The sequence below is a fragment of the Lathyrus oleraceus genome, chromosome 7, assembly GCF_024323335.1.
Source record: "Lathyrus oleraceus cultivar Zhongwan6 chromosome 7, CAAS_Psat_ZW6_1.0, whole genome shotgun sequence".
Taxonomy (NCBI): domain Eukaryota; kingdom Viridiplantae; phylum Streptophyta; class Magnoliopsida; order Fabales; family Fabaceae; genus Lathyrus; species Lathyrus oleraceus.
Window position 1 is genome coordinate 277,852,069 of NC_066585.1, and position 15,089 is coordinate 277,867,157.

The following is a 15,089-nucleotide window of genomic DNA, read 5'->3' on the forward strand; positions in this document are numbered from 1 at the left end:
ATCTTAAGAGTGTCTTCCTCAAACTCTCCTCTCTCTCAATACTCGTTCTCCCAATAACATAATATGATGACATATCAGTAACACATCAACGATGTGGTCCGTCATAGCTCGCTTCTCTTCTAATATCTCCTAATGAGCTGGCCTATGTGGACCTCTGGTGTCTTGTAAGGATGTGACATGTTATAAAATCATTGATTATAATTGTATACCGCACTTCATGGATGAGGAGCTGTCACACGGTGTACATTCGTTGGGACCAGATGATCATAGAACGCCTTAAATATCTTATCAACATCTCTTTAGATGACAATGGAAGGAGAATACATGGTTGGGGTTGTAGAAATACTTTGTATATACCTGAACTGTCGCATGACTCACTTAGGTAAATGTCGATAAATCAGTCGTGACTCATAAGCCATCTAGTTGGAACAGAAGGCTATCACATCCAAAGGGTGTATCTGATGGTGATCGGCGTATGGCATGCATATATCATATGTTGCGATGTGGTTAAGATAAACTTGGAATGACTCGATCGCTTGATTCCCTTTGAGTGGGATGATGGAGCAAGCACATGGAATTTTTTTAGAGTATTCTTCTGCACATGTCCAACCAAAGAGACGTGGAAAGTGTAGGTGGATCCATGCTTGAAAATGGTTCAAATGAAGTATTAGTAAAGGAGTTGCACAAGTATTATAAAATATTAATAATAGTAAAGGTGAAAAATATTATCATAAATAGACAATTGTTTCCCGATATTTGTCTAGTCTTCCGTAAACAAGTTTCACCTAACTTGGAGTAGAGATAAACCAAATAAGAAGCCCCTAGTTGTACTCATGAATCCTCTCTACGTAAATCAAATGTGATGGACATCTCACTGATCGCAAGATGAAATGACGATGTCTCGGCATGCCATCTCTCCACGAAAATAGACAATAACTCTTGGTTAATATAACCATACCCAGTCCTACATAAATCTAACATCCCAGATAAATGCATGACATCTTGAAATTATGGTTCATCAGATTGCGACAACTTTATAATCTTCCTATTGTTGTTGATACATTTCAAGGTATACAGTGCTGTAAAAAATAAAAAACATCGTTGTCAGAAAGTTCAAATTTTATAACACAGATGTTCAAAAGAATAATTACAAATTTATTTTACATATTCGTCTCACACGTGCCTAGCAACATGGTCTGGATATAGATAAAATAATGAAGAGTCTGAGGAGCATCTTGGAAAAACATCAAGAACTACTATAAGAGGTTCAACAACAAGGACGATGTCAAAGACATGGGAATTCAAGAAGGTGATGCTTCTCATCAAATGAAATGACACCATCAGATGAACGCAAAGGTCTAACTTTTTTCCTCCAAACAGAAACATGTTAAACAGAAACATGTTGGACAAATTTATCATGCCTCAATCTTTCTTGTTATCAAACATCTTACTTATAATTACACAAGAAAAATTATATCATAATCAAATAAGTCAAACCCAAAGAACAAAACAGACAAAATTAATCAAACTATGCACAAGTAAACCCGAATTTTGTTATCCAGACTAAACCATATAAGCAAAAACGAACGGCCAAATCAGAGCATGTCCTAAGCATCACAAATCAATCTATTATGCTTTTAACTACAAAATAATGGACCGTAAACAACCTATTTATGTAATGCATGAATTATAAATTTAAAAAAAAAATGAAAAAATTACCAAATTGTTAAAAACCTTGAAAAATGAGAAATCTTGATTGAATGTAGTGGAATATAGGTTAAATGATGCCCTCGGTTTGAATGCAATACAGTATAAATAGTAGTGAGAAAGCTTGAAAATGATGGAAATAAAGTTTATTCACGAACTATATTTAAGTTCTTAGTAATTTTTTGAAAACTGAAGTTGAAAATGAAGAAGCTTAGACTGATGCTCAATGTAACACCTCATTTCAGTTTAGCCTATAAAAATTCCTACAAATTTACACTAATGTGTAGCAAGCTTAAGTGAATTGTCTACATACTTGATTGCTGATAATCAATCTCATCCTTTCCCTTGATTTACTTTTTTTTTTTTTACAATTAACCCAATAGTTGAAATTTCATCTTTTAAAAATAAATAAATAAAATATCTCAATTATACCAATTGAGCTAGCTATAAATGAACTTCCCTTGATTTATTTAACATTTGTACTTTGAAATTAAATTTAATAAACTTTAATGCTTAAAATTGGAACTGTACCCTCTGCAATTTACTTTAATAGGGATCCCAATTAAGCGCACATACACACAGTAATACTTACAGTAAGTTATTATACAATAAATAATTCCTTTTCACACGAAGGGGCCAGAGTTTATTGTTTCATCATCATCGGCCTAGGTTACTTGCGTTGAGACTTGAGCTCCTGGACTCTCTTTTCCGTTTCTCTTAAAGCTTTCCCATAAATGCTGATTAACTGGGAGAAAAGAGAATACAAATCTTAACTTATAATAAAAGGTAAGTCTAAAGCCAGCATTTTAGTATCATATGGCACAAAATGTCCACTGATGAGTAACAATTTTATTTTTGAGATACTTGTGGTCCGAATGTCATACATATTTAAAGAAAATTCTCAATTTTATTCAGAGGTAAGAACAGAAGTTTGTTTGTGAAGTTACCTCATCAACTTCTTCAGAAGAGATGATAAGCGGTGGACATATCATGATATTATCTCCGGCTACACGAACTAACATGCCATGTTTCTCACATTGTGCTCCGAAATAGGCACCTATTCCTGTAATATACATCAGTGTCAGAACAATCAGGTAAATATGCCCACATACACATAAAAGCAGCTCCTCCATTTCAACGTTAAGACCAGTGAGCTGATTTACCACAAAAATAAGAGTAGAGCAGAAAAGATGAGCCATTATAGACCTAAAAACCAATTTATATATCATTTTTATAGAGGTTAGATGTTTATGGCTCACTCACATTGAGGTTATTTATCAAATGATAGCCATATATTAGATAGTATGCTACTTAAACTACTGAAAATATCACCAGACAACAAAATTGTGTTGTATAAATTAAACATGCAAAGGAATGGGTGAAAAATAAGTCTTGAACTTGCCCCATTCGGGAGGAAATGGATCATTAGGTGATTTGTTATCTGTGAACTCGGTCCCCATGATCAAGCCAGCTCCCCGTATCTGCAGATGCGGAAGTGTTACCGTTTACATTTATATTATCCAGTTATCAACCACATAATTAAGATTAACCAAAGAATAGTATATACCTCTCCAATGATGGGGCTATCAGAAAAAGCTTTTAAGCCATCTTGGAATTTTGGAGAAATCTTGTTCACCATGTCAACAATATTTCTTTCTCTGCGAAGATAACAAGTTATCACATTCCATAGCCAAAAGGGGAAAGTGGATACAGTAAGCTTCACATTCGTTTAAAATGGTAGAAATAAAGAAACACACTTGTAGATCTTGAGTGCTTCATGTGCGACAACACAAGGTACAGGCGATCCAGAATAAGTGAACCCATGAGAAAATGATCCTAAAATAAGCAAACACGTGTCAAAAATACTAAGCCTAAAGATGAGGTGTTGAATGAATGAAAATGAACCATCATACCAAGTTTGTTGCTCTGAGAATGTATAACTTCGGTGATTTCTGGGCTCACCAGGACAGCTCCAATTGGCATATATGCCGAAGAAAGTGCCTAAAAGCCAAACAGAAAATAAGGAACATAGCGCAAACTTCTAAAAATATGATAAGGCGAATCTGTATTTTGAGATGTTCCATTATACCTTTGCCAAGGAGACAAGATCTGGCTTAATGTTATATTTGTCACATCCAAACATTGTCCCAAGCCTCCCAAAGGCACAGATCACCTTCAAAAGAGACATATAACACAGCAATCAGAATGGAAAACTCCAAACAAGAACTTATATGATAGTATTTGGAGAGTTAAGGAAGTACCTCATCCGCAATAAAGAGGATATCATACTTCTTGACAACAGCTTGGATCTACAGAAGAATTCAATTCTATAAGGAAGAAGTTGGTTTCCTTCTTTCATATTTTTAAGGGGAAAATTAAGCCGATTAACATCACATACTAAAGAAAGTTGGCTTCATTTTTTCATTTTTTTTGGGGGGTGGGGGTGGGGAGGAGGAGCAAAAAATTTGTCGATTAAAGAAACTACCATCGAGTAAATTACGCACGAAGTAGTTTGCAAAATGGAATTTGTTCCATCTCATTCCATATATTCATCCTACTTAATTGCATTTATTCCACCTGCTGTTAGTTTAGACAATGAAAATAAAAAGAAAAAAAAGAAAACTCTGGCTAACAACAAATTATTAGATAGGTAGTGATGCTACACAAAAATACACCTAGTTATATATACTTAAGTCAAATACTAGAGTTACTAGTTAAAGCAGATGCACGAATTTGCTAGACTAATAACCCTAATATCATCTAGCTGTTGAACTAGGAATACTTTACAAATAATTCCATCTAGACTTCTAGTAATTTTTCATCCCTTTGGGACTGAGAATACAAATGAAAATTTACTACAAGGAATAAGAAAATGTTGCACTTCTTAGTAAAATAAATAAACTTGGTACTTCATTTTTTAATAATTTTATTTTCACCATTTCACATAGAAATCCTTGAAATAGATAATAAGGTGAAAACAAAGTGATATTTTGGTAATAAATAACGTTTTCTCATGCCAAACAGTCCCTTCATCTAGCTTGAAAATGTGGAACTCATGTCTAAAGCATTGATAATGAGAAAATACCTTCTTAAAATAAGTTGCTGGTGGAAGTATTACACCTCCAGCACCCATCACTGGCTCTGCAATAAATGCAGCAATCTGTAACAAAAAACATATGAGTTAGTGATAACGTTGATGCTCCAGTAGAAGGAAACACTTTGCATGTATATATTAATATATTATTACTGTCTCCGGTCCCTCTTTCAAAATTAGCTCCTCCAAATTGTTGGCCAATCTGGTTGAAAACTCTTCCTCGGTCTCACCTGATATGTCACAAGCATGCATAATATTTACTCCCCATAAGATAGACCTAATAAATTACTAAAAACCATGTCCATCTAAATAATGACCTGGAAGATGATACCGCCAGTAGTGTGGACAATCAGTATGTAAGACAAAAGGAGCTGGCAGATCAAAATTTTTATGCATAGCTGGAAGACTGTAATACACATTGTCCGGTTAATTGAATAATTTTTTTAAATAGAATAAAACAGTTCTACATAAGCACAAGTTTACTGGAAAAAATGGTTGTTCGCGGTACCCAGAAAGACTGGCTGCTATCATTGTCGAGCCATGATACCTGACAAAATGCAGAAATACTTGAGTTACTATGCATACTTTTCAGGTATATTACAGACAAAATTATTGATTGAGATGTCATGCTTACGCTTTATTACGAGCTATGAACTTTTTCTTATTAGGTCTTCCAAGTGCATTGTTATAATACCATACAATTTTTACCTGTGAAAAAAGAAAATTAATATATATATTGACATGACATCTACTCAAATTTATTTAATAGGGACCACATTTTGATTGAGAATATATTTCATTTTGTCTTATGTATTTAAGATACTTCAACACTTGATGGCTCCTAGATTTGCCCTGCTGGTGGTACTAGTTGCATGCAGTATATGTATTCGAGATTACGAATTTGATGCTAAACTTCTATTTGACAAAGAAGTGAGCACACTTGATTTGAAATATCTATCCTACAGTTGAGTGAAATTTTATAGGAGAAAATATAGGACAGTAACAAATCAAAGAGGATATTAATCAGACAGACCTGAGTGTCGTTGGCTTCTGATCCACTATTAACAAAAAAAGCTTTACCCATTTTCCTGGCTGTAAAAAATTCTAGGAGTTCCTTGGCTAGATCCTGTGTGAAGAAATATATATTAATTAAATATCAAAATATAAATCAAATTATTCAACATCAACTATTTACATGACAAGAAGGTAGTTGATTTTTTGCAGTGAAAAGCACCTAGAAGGTTTAGCCTGTAAAGGAGTTGGATAGCTTAAACAAACCAAAATATCATTCTCCAGTCCCCATCATTTTTCTCCCCACAATTAAAAGAGAAGAGTATATATTCCTTTGCAAAAAGCCCAAATTACAGTAGCCTTCCATCTAATAAGGGAAACCTAGTGCTAGAAAGCTCCCGCCATGGCCAAGTTCAGTGAAAGATCTAATTACGGTGGATGTATTGAAAGAATTATTACCCTAAATTTACAAAGAGGCTTCCATCTAATTGAAAAATTACACTCCCCTCCATTGAAAGATAAAAAAAAAGTGCTACAATCTAGGTCATTTGAATGTAAGCAAGCAAGCATCTACATAGTGATAAACAATTATGAAAGAACTTCAAAATGTACATTTTACTATCTGCAATTTTCAATGTCAGGGGAAAATAATTTTAACGCCTGCCATCAATTTTAGAACACTGAAAAGCAGTAACCAGAATAAAGTCGTCTTGTGGTGACGGCAGTGGGGGAAAGGCAATCAAAACGAGTGCCGGAATAGGTAACGGAAGTAGAGGAGGGGGCAAACCAGAGTCGAGATACGGTTTGCAAAAAAAAATTCCCAAGGGATGACAGCGGATCCACCCAGTTAGCACCGTGTAGGGTTTCCTATTAATAGACTCTGACACCATATTGAAAATATTAAAGACATATGCAGAACAACATGTGCTTCAACTACACAACAGAGTCTCTTTATATAAACTTGACGTAATAAATGCAAATAATTATAAGAATAGTTACATGATATTGAATCCTAACTATTTGTTCAATGAATTCATTCTTAACTCAAGCCCTTGTGACCATTATGGTGGATCTCTTGTGTAAAAGGGAAGAGCAAATGAAAGAAATAAATAATGTAGAAGCAAATTATAAATAAGAAATATAAGAAAACATAAAATAATGTTGAGTTAGCTATAACAAATTGATATGAATACCAATGAAGGTTTTGTTGTTCGATTCCAGAAGGAATGGTAAAATGGCAACTTCTTTAATTGTGCAGTGGCAGCATCAACAAGGCGTTGCTCACTCCCCCCTGCAAAATAAAATGTATTTACTGTCAAAGTAAATCCCTTCCATTCACAAAAAGAGCATATGTCTATCAACAAAAAGCTAATTTATATTTTGTATAACTTTCCTATGTTAATGTACCCCACCTTTACGTTACTGTCTGAATAAACTATAACATTTTGATAACGATCACATTTCTTTGCAGTTTAATTAAAACTCAAATTTAATGACAAAGTTGGCACTCTATCTCTATGTAAAAATGGTGTGGCCAGTTAGCCAAAGCAAGATCTAGAAGGTGTAGAGTCCTGAGATGGCAGGAGAGAAAAAACATGCCAGAAAGTGGCTGGAAGCATGCATAGCACCCATAGGTTGGAAGAAAAACTAATACTGAATGACTACGTTTGAACAAAGCCAACGGGAAAGCTTAGGGAAGAGAGTCATGAGACCGCCTTTAGGACCAGGAGATATAACTATTTGTATCCCTGGTTTACTTAGTTGCTATTTTAGTTGTTTGGGTTTGCTTAGGAATTAGTCTTTTGTAGCTCTAGTGGCTGTTAGGTTTAGTTAGGGTGTTAGTTGGTAGTTATCCGTTTGTAACTTGTGAGGTGTATATAAGGATATGCCCAAGTGTAGTTAGGCGGTTAGGATTTATTTTGTTTACTTGATTGGATTAGCAGTGTACAGAGAGTAGTCTCACTCAACTAACTAGCTGTAGTTAGTTATTTTTTACAACGGAATTCCTTGTTTACTAACTGCTAGGTTTCTTGAGAGTGAGGAGAATAAAAAGAGGGGAAAGAGAGAATTAAAGACACCAGAAAGTGACATTTGTGGAGTGGTGACTGGAGAGTTCGGATCTATAGAAAACCTGGTTGCAACTCTTTCATTCAATTCCAATAGAGAAATCATTTCTTTCTTTCTTCCCGGTGACTGGAGAGTTCGGATCTATAGAAAACCTGGGTGCAACTCTTTCATTCAATTCCAATAGAGAAATCATTTCTTTCTTTCTTCCCGGTGACTGGAGAGTTCGGATCTATAGAAAACCTGGGTGCAACTCTTTCATTCAATTCCAATAGAGAAATCATTTCTTTCTTTCTTCCCACAAAATCCAGTTCTTTTCAAACTGACAATATCTTTCTTTGATTATATTAAAACCACACTTTGAAAACAGCACAGATCCCTTCCTCTTTCAGTAACCAAGTCATTTTCCAATATAATGTTGTTAAGCACCACAAATCCCTTCCTATTCCAGTAACCGAGTCATTTTCCAAAAATAAATTATCATGGGCTACCAGAAGTACAAAAATACCGGATTTTTACACAATTCAGCCAAGAAACAAGGGAATTCTGCAAAAATTGTCACACAACTCGGGCTTTCATTCTTATTTCCAAGAAACAAATGAAAACAACATTCCACAATAAATAGAGGAAGAAATTTATTGTGGAGATTCCACCTGGATATGGGGAAAATGTCGATGTCAATTCAGTTTGTAAGTTTCAAAAGGCGTTATATATGGATTGAAACAATCACCTCGGACATGGTTTGGAAGGTTTCCTAAGGCTATGACAGCCTTAGGGTACAAACAAAGTAATGGAGATCATACACTGTTTATTAAGCACTCTACTTCAGGGGGAGTTACAGCATTGTTGGTATATGTTGATGACATCATTGTGACCCGAAATGATTGGAAGGAAGGAACAACAAGTCTTGACTCAACATTTAGCAAAAGAGTTTGAAATGAAAAGCCTTGGGAGGCTGAAGTATTTTTTAGGAATAGAGGTGGCTCACTCAAAAAAGGGTATTTTCATATCTCAACTAAAGTATATCATAGATTTGCTCATGGAAACAGGTAAGCTAGCTTGTAAACCTGTGGGAAGCATGGTTGTCAAAATCGGGATCTCAATAACGATCGTTAGGGTATAGAAAAAGCGTAAATCGTGTAAGATCCCAACAAATAGACAAATATATAGAAATAACTAGGAAAAATAACTTTAACATAAAATTTTCATTAACTTTATCATCAATAGCAAATACTCAATCCAAAAAAACATAATTTCCTCAAACATAATATTCTCAATGGCAACTGAAAACATAATTGTAAGGAAGAGGTATTGCAGTGAAGGAATAAAAAAGATGAGAAGAATAGAAGGATTTGATTTGAATATATATAAAGGATAGAGATGAAGGGAGAAAATTTATTTATTGTTTGATTAATCGATACAAAATTCTCTGAGTTCCAATGACTTTTGCAAGTCCCAAAACCCTAAAATATTTGTGCACATCCATTAGGGTTAATTAGCGGGTTAATTTATGGGCCGAATCCAATTGTTTAATGATTAGGTCGAAACACGTGTGAAGCAGGTCAAAACAAAAAATGGATCGTTGGGATCGCAAGATCCCACGATTTAAGATCTTTCTCTAAGAGTTCAACGCTCTAGCCAAATGCAAGATCTTTGTGACACTTAAATCGGTAGTCATTTGCCGGAGCGCAAGATCGTAAGATTTCGGGAGTTAGAGCGAGATCCCGACAACCATGGTGGGAAGTCCTATAGATCCAATCCATAAGTTAGGTAACGTGGAAAAAGGTGCAGTGGTGGATAAGGAAATGTATCAAAGATTGGTTGGGAGTTTAATTTACCTTTCCCACACAAGGTCAGATATTGCATTTGTTGTTAATGTGGTTAGTCAATTTATGCACAATCCAAAGGAAGTTCATTTACTTGCAGCTCACTGGATTTTACAATATCTTAAGGGAACTCCAGAGGAAAAGGGACTTTTGTTTAAAAGGAATGGAAGTGCTACTCTTGAGGCATATATGGATGTTGGTTATGCAAGTTCAGCTACAAATCGGAGGTCAACTACACGGTATTGTACATTCTCAGAGAAAATCTTGTAACTCGGAGGAGTAAAAAGCAGAATGTTGGGGCCCGATCTAATGCTCAAGCTGAGTTTCGAGCTATGGCACAAGATATTTGTGAATTACTTTGGTTGAAGATTATTTTAGAAGATTGAATATTAAATGGGATGGACCTATGAAGCTCTTTTGTGATAATAAGTTAGCAACTAATATAGCTCACAATCCAGTTCAACATGACCGAACAAAACACATTGAGGTGGATAGACATTTTATCAAAGAGAAGCTTGATTGCGGTTTGATTTGCACTCCTTATTTTCCTTCACAAGGTCAACTTGCGGATGTCTTCACTAAAGGATTAAGCTGCCCAACTTTTGAAAAAATTGTGTCCAAATTGGGAATGGAGAATATCTATTCACCATCTTGAGGGGGAGTGTTGGAAATTAAAATAATTTAATTCTGCATTTTCCAAGTAGTTAATTCATTGCATATTAAGTTCTCTGTGTCATTGGTAAATTGTATTAGTTTAACTCCTTTCTTATAAATTACACAATTATTTATTACCCTTGAAAGTTGTAACTACATGATTATAATTAAATCTTATATTAAGATCAATGCATCTCAAGCACATTTGGAACAATATTATTCTTATTTTTCACATTCTTCGTATCATTGTGTTGGATATGGAGTCAATTTAATTCCACATTGCCTAGAAGCATGGCATGTGTAGTGTTTATAAAGCTTGACAACCCTCACCTTACAATCGGGTTTTATAAAAACGAGTTAGGCCCAACTCAAATTCTAAGATGGTATCAAAGCCTATACAATATAAAAAAACCTTGTAATTCTAACTAAAATAAAAACCTCTATTGTTGGGCTCCCTGCAATGTCCACGCTTCAGGCTCATTACGGCCTGGCAGAGTAATTGCAACATTTGGGTTGCATTCATTGCAGCCTCCAACACTTTTATTGTGTTGGATGTTAAAGGGTGAAAGTTAGTCTCACATTATTTATAGATGAGGTTTGTGTAGTGTTTATAAAATTTGGATAACCCTCATCTTATAAGCCGGATTTGTAAGGATAATTAGACCTAACTCAAAATTATATATAAATATATATGTCCATGCTACTAAAGATTTCATGAGAACATGAACCAAAGAAATGTGTAAAGAAATGATAAACCAAAGAAATTTGAGATATCAAAGCTCAGGATAAAAGATAAATAAGTAAATAGGCATAAATAAAAATCATATATACCTAATGCAGTGCACCATAGACTAGCAAGTGCGTCAAGATATTTATTCCCATTAATGTCATACACATAGCATCCCTGGATTAATAAAAACATAGTAAACCTTCATTTTTATTATGTACTACATTAATGTAAACCTATTAAAATCAAAGAAACATAGCATGGAAGTACACCTCAGATTTTTCAATAACCAGAGGATTCAAATCAGTAGCCTGCCACCCAGCTGTGAAAGGGGCAAGCATATCATGGCCCTTGAAACTGAAATAATCAAAATACTTCAGCAGATTTACAAGGTAAACATATCAAGCTTAAACTTTAAGATTAGTTTTCATTCTTTGCTTTTTTTTTAAAAATAAACTTCGGGCAGAGACTCCCCACCAGAACTTTTTTACTTGATCGATGATTACTTAGAGCTGCTACAAAACTCAATAAGAATCTCACGAGAAGAGAAGGGCGTCAGATTATGTATCCAACAATATTCATCAAGGAATCTGAATTATAGACACTGGACTAAAGGGTGGTTGTCCCAATCATTCAATTCTTCCATTGGATAATAAAAGGTTATTTACACATCTTTAATACAACTAGCACCATAGTTTATCATAGAAAACAGTGGTTGTCTTATCAAGCTTAAAGGTGCCAAATTAGATGAGTTCAAGATAGTGATGTACTGATGTTTAGTTCTCAAAAACACACATGCAGAAGTTGAAACAGTTAGCACAAAAGAACCACATACCTTTGGCCAGGTTTCACATCAGCAGTTGAATTATCCGTTGCCAAAGAAGATTCTGTACTACTTGACCTATACCATAAGGGAGCCTGAAGTAGACTTTCCTGAAAGCTTCTGGGAACTGCTGCACATACTAAAGCTGAAGCACTCTGTAAACAGAAAGCGAAAAGAAGCATGGTAAGAGTAAGAAAAGACCCGAGTAACAGACAGGGTTGCAATTGAACAATCTATTTATTTTGAATCGATCAATAAATTAGCATATACAGTAGTTCAGGTTAAAGAAACAGCAATACAAACAGGCAAGGCAACCAAATTATTAAATTCTAGACAACATATTTAACACCTTAACACCTTATTTCACTGATAATGAATTTTTTTTATTAAGGCTATAGAGAAGAAAACAATGAAATACTAGAAATCTAAAAGTATGAAAACTAGACACACTTAGAAAAGAAACAAACAATGAAATACAAGAAATCTAAAAGCACCAAAACTAAACATTCTGAATATAATCGATAAATAATCAATTCTTCGAATTCCAATAGCCATTATTTTTTAATTTGTTAAGCCAAAGGTATAAAAATGTAAATACAATAATAACTAAAGCCTTATCCTACTAAGTGGGATCGGCTATATGAATCAACTTTCCCCATAATGTTCCATCAAGGACCATGTTTCTATCCAAATCATTAATCTCGAGATCGAGATCTTTCTTAATAGTTTCTCTTATAGTCTTTCTAGGTCTTCCCCTTTCTCTAATTGTTTGCCCTTCTCTCCATCTTGTCTACCTTTCTTACTACAAAATCTGCAGGTTTTTTCTCTACATACCTAAACCACCTCAGTCTATTTTCCACCATCTTCTCAATTATAAATGTCATCCAAACACTCTCTCTAATATTTTAATTTTTAATTTTATCTTATCAAGTCTTACCACACATCCACCACAACCGCAACATCCTCATGTTAGATTTTTAATATATTATCGGATCAACTCTTACCACACATCCACCGCGCAACCGCAACATCCTCGTCGTGTTAGATTTTTAATATACTATAGGAGGAATACGCCAAAATTTACAGCAGTATATAAGCTAACATAGTCAAGTAGAAGAACGTCATGATATTCGAATATACAACTATACTATTCAGAATGATTAATTAGTAGATTTCTATTATACAGAAAGGATACTTAAACGAGAATAATAGCCGATTCAAAGTTCGATTAAAACATATCAAAATTTTCATCAAGCATCAATCGATTCGGTAGTTGCAAATCGAATACGAAAAAAATGAAGGAGAAGAAAAACGTGCCTTGGTTCTGAGAGTGGATCGGATGAGAGTATGCATGGTTGATTGATCAAAACGAAGATAGAAAACGGATTGAAGAAAATGAAGAGTTGTAACCTGATTGATGACTATGGAGAAAGAAGAAAAAAAACTTTCGATTTGTATTATCACACTACACACACTCGATAGTCTTGGGTTACGTAGTATTCATAGTGATACGTGACAGGGTGGGACCCACTCAACAATAAGGAATAGTCTTTGGACTTCGTTTTGATACGTGATTCATTTTTTTTATTTTTTTATTTTAATAATTGTATGCGAGCCTCAATTAATTAGTAGTTGCGTCTCTTAATTAGACTTGATTACGCAACCATTCAACCTTACTCAAATTGGGAGGAAAGATCATTTGTGGAGATAAGACCTATATAACTTTTGTTTGGCAAGATAAGACCTAACATTAAACTAGTGTGTACTCGTGTTATACAATAGTTTTTTTATATAGTTTGTTTATTTTAAGGTATTGTATCGAAAACATTATTGATATTTGTACGGTCAACTAAAAATTAATTTCGTTTGTCATCTTTCAGAGTATTTTGCATATGGTCCATGAAAAGAACACATTAAAAATCATTATAACCCAAAAAATTATAGAATTTACAGATTTTTTTTTCTCTGTTCTAATGGAGGGATTTTAGACCCTTTTGGGACAACGATTTGTCCATCAACAATCAACAGATTAAAGATTTTATCACACTTAGTAACGTCGTAGGTATATGTTCTAGTAACAAACTTTTCATTTTTAGGCTCTACGGGATTCTTCCCATTTGGGGGTTTTAGCAGATTGTATGTATAGGGAGTCTCCGACTTTAGTTTGACCACATTTGAAGGTGTGAAAAACACAAGAAATTGGGGGGTTTGAATTGGATTTTAAAAACAAAAGATTTTTATCAACTCAAAAATAGCCCACAAATGTTAAGAACAAATAGATAAAAACACAAGTATTTTTATTTTGTTTCGCTTGAAACTTAAAATTACTTTATTCCACCCGTCAAGGTGATTTCGCCTTATACACAAGGACTTAATCCACTATAATCAATTGATTACAATAATCACAAAAAATAATCTTCTTTGTCTTCTCAAGGATCCGACTATACCCTAGTCTCCTTAAGGAATCACAAAGAATAACTTTCTTTGTCTTCTCAAGGATCTGATTATACTCTGGTCTCCTTAAGGAATTACAAACAACAAGTTTGAATCAAAGGTTTTTGTGTTTACAAGTTACTTCTACACAAGCAGATTTTACACAAATGAAAAACAAACACTTAAAGAAAAATCGTGTACAAAAATGTTAGCTTTTCACAAAAAAATAGACTTAACAAATAATGTAGTATCTCTCAGCTTATTCTTCAAGTCTCAAAGTCTCACTTCTATAGCATACGAAAATAGACCGTTTGAGGGCAAAATGGGGATACCAATAGAGCAGTTGGATTGATGAAAGGAGTGATACATATTACTGTCCTTCGCCCATAACTTCAATGGCAAGTGTGATGTATAGTATTGTCTTTTGTCCATGATATCAGGTAGTGGAAGGAATATTTGATTTGTACCATGTACTATTTGATCACGTATCAATCTTGATCTTATCTTCTAATTTATTGGCTTCTGATAAAAATTGATGAATCATAAAACGAAGAAACATACAGCTGATTCAGAAACTTTAGAATCTTCAGTCAGAATCTTGACAGCGTCAGCAATCTGGCTTGAGATCTTCAGGATCTTCAGAATATTTAGACTCTTCAGTCAGAACCTTGATAACTTCAATGTTTGGTTTGAGATCTTCAAAATTTACATCTAAGTAACAAAACATCAAAAGTTTGTCATTCTTCAGAA

General features: G+C 34.3%; 2 protein-coding genes across 4 annotated transcripts in view; one reads left to right on the forward strand and one right to left on the reverse strand.

Moving 5' to 3' along the window:
* LOC127106224 (uncharacterized) overlaps positions 1-15,089 on the forward strand; it is a 40,887-nt gene that overhangs the window by 5,164 nt on the left and 20,634 nt on the right. Inside the window, exon 3 of one of the 3 annotated variants that reach the window (XM_051043523.1) lies at positions 7,284-7,763. The exons of 1 other annotated variant lie outside the window; for it this stretch is intronic. The gene's annotated coding sequence lies outside the window, so the exon portion shown is untranslated. One more of the 3 variants, XM_051043524.1, reaches the window with a different exon arrangement.
* On the reverse strand, positions 2,149-13,423 carry LOC127106223 (vanillin aminotransferase). The gene is made up of 19 exons (XM_051043519.1): positions 13,224-13,423; positions 11,919-12,061; positions 11,356-11,440; positions 11,188-11,260; positions 7,006-7,103; positions 5,835-5,927; positions 5,436-5,509; positions 5,310-5,348; positions 5,119-5,207; positions 4,955-5,031; positions 4,793-4,867; positions 3,969-4,016; positions 3,797-3,880; positions 3,621-3,708; positions 3,465-3,543; positions 3,275-3,365; positions 3,110-3,188; positions 2,655-2,770; positions 2,149-2,452 (listed from the first exon to the last, which is right to left on the reverse strand). Exons 1-19 carry the CDS (start codon positions 13,257-13,259, stop codon positions 2,378-2,380), a joined length of 1,542 nt encoding a protein of 513 aa, XP_050899476.1. The 5' UTR covers positions 13,260-13,423; the 3' UTR covers positions 2,149-2,377.

What these genes read in the sequence shown, in the direction of transcription:
- LOC127106223 (XM_051043519.1), bottom strand. Translation starts at nt 13,259, where the DNA reads ATGCATACTCTCATCCGATCCACTCTCAGAACCAAG. An exon ending in GAACAACAAAACCTTCATTG is followed by an intron (nt 5,928 to 7,005) that starts GTATTCATATCA and finishes TTCTTCACACAG; the next exon opens with GATCTAGCCAAGGAACTCCT. An exon ending in TTCATAGCTCGTAATAAAGC is followed by an intron (nt 5,349 to 5,435) that starts GTAAGCATGACA and finishes GCATTTTGTCAG; the next exon opens with GTATCATGGCTCGACAATGA.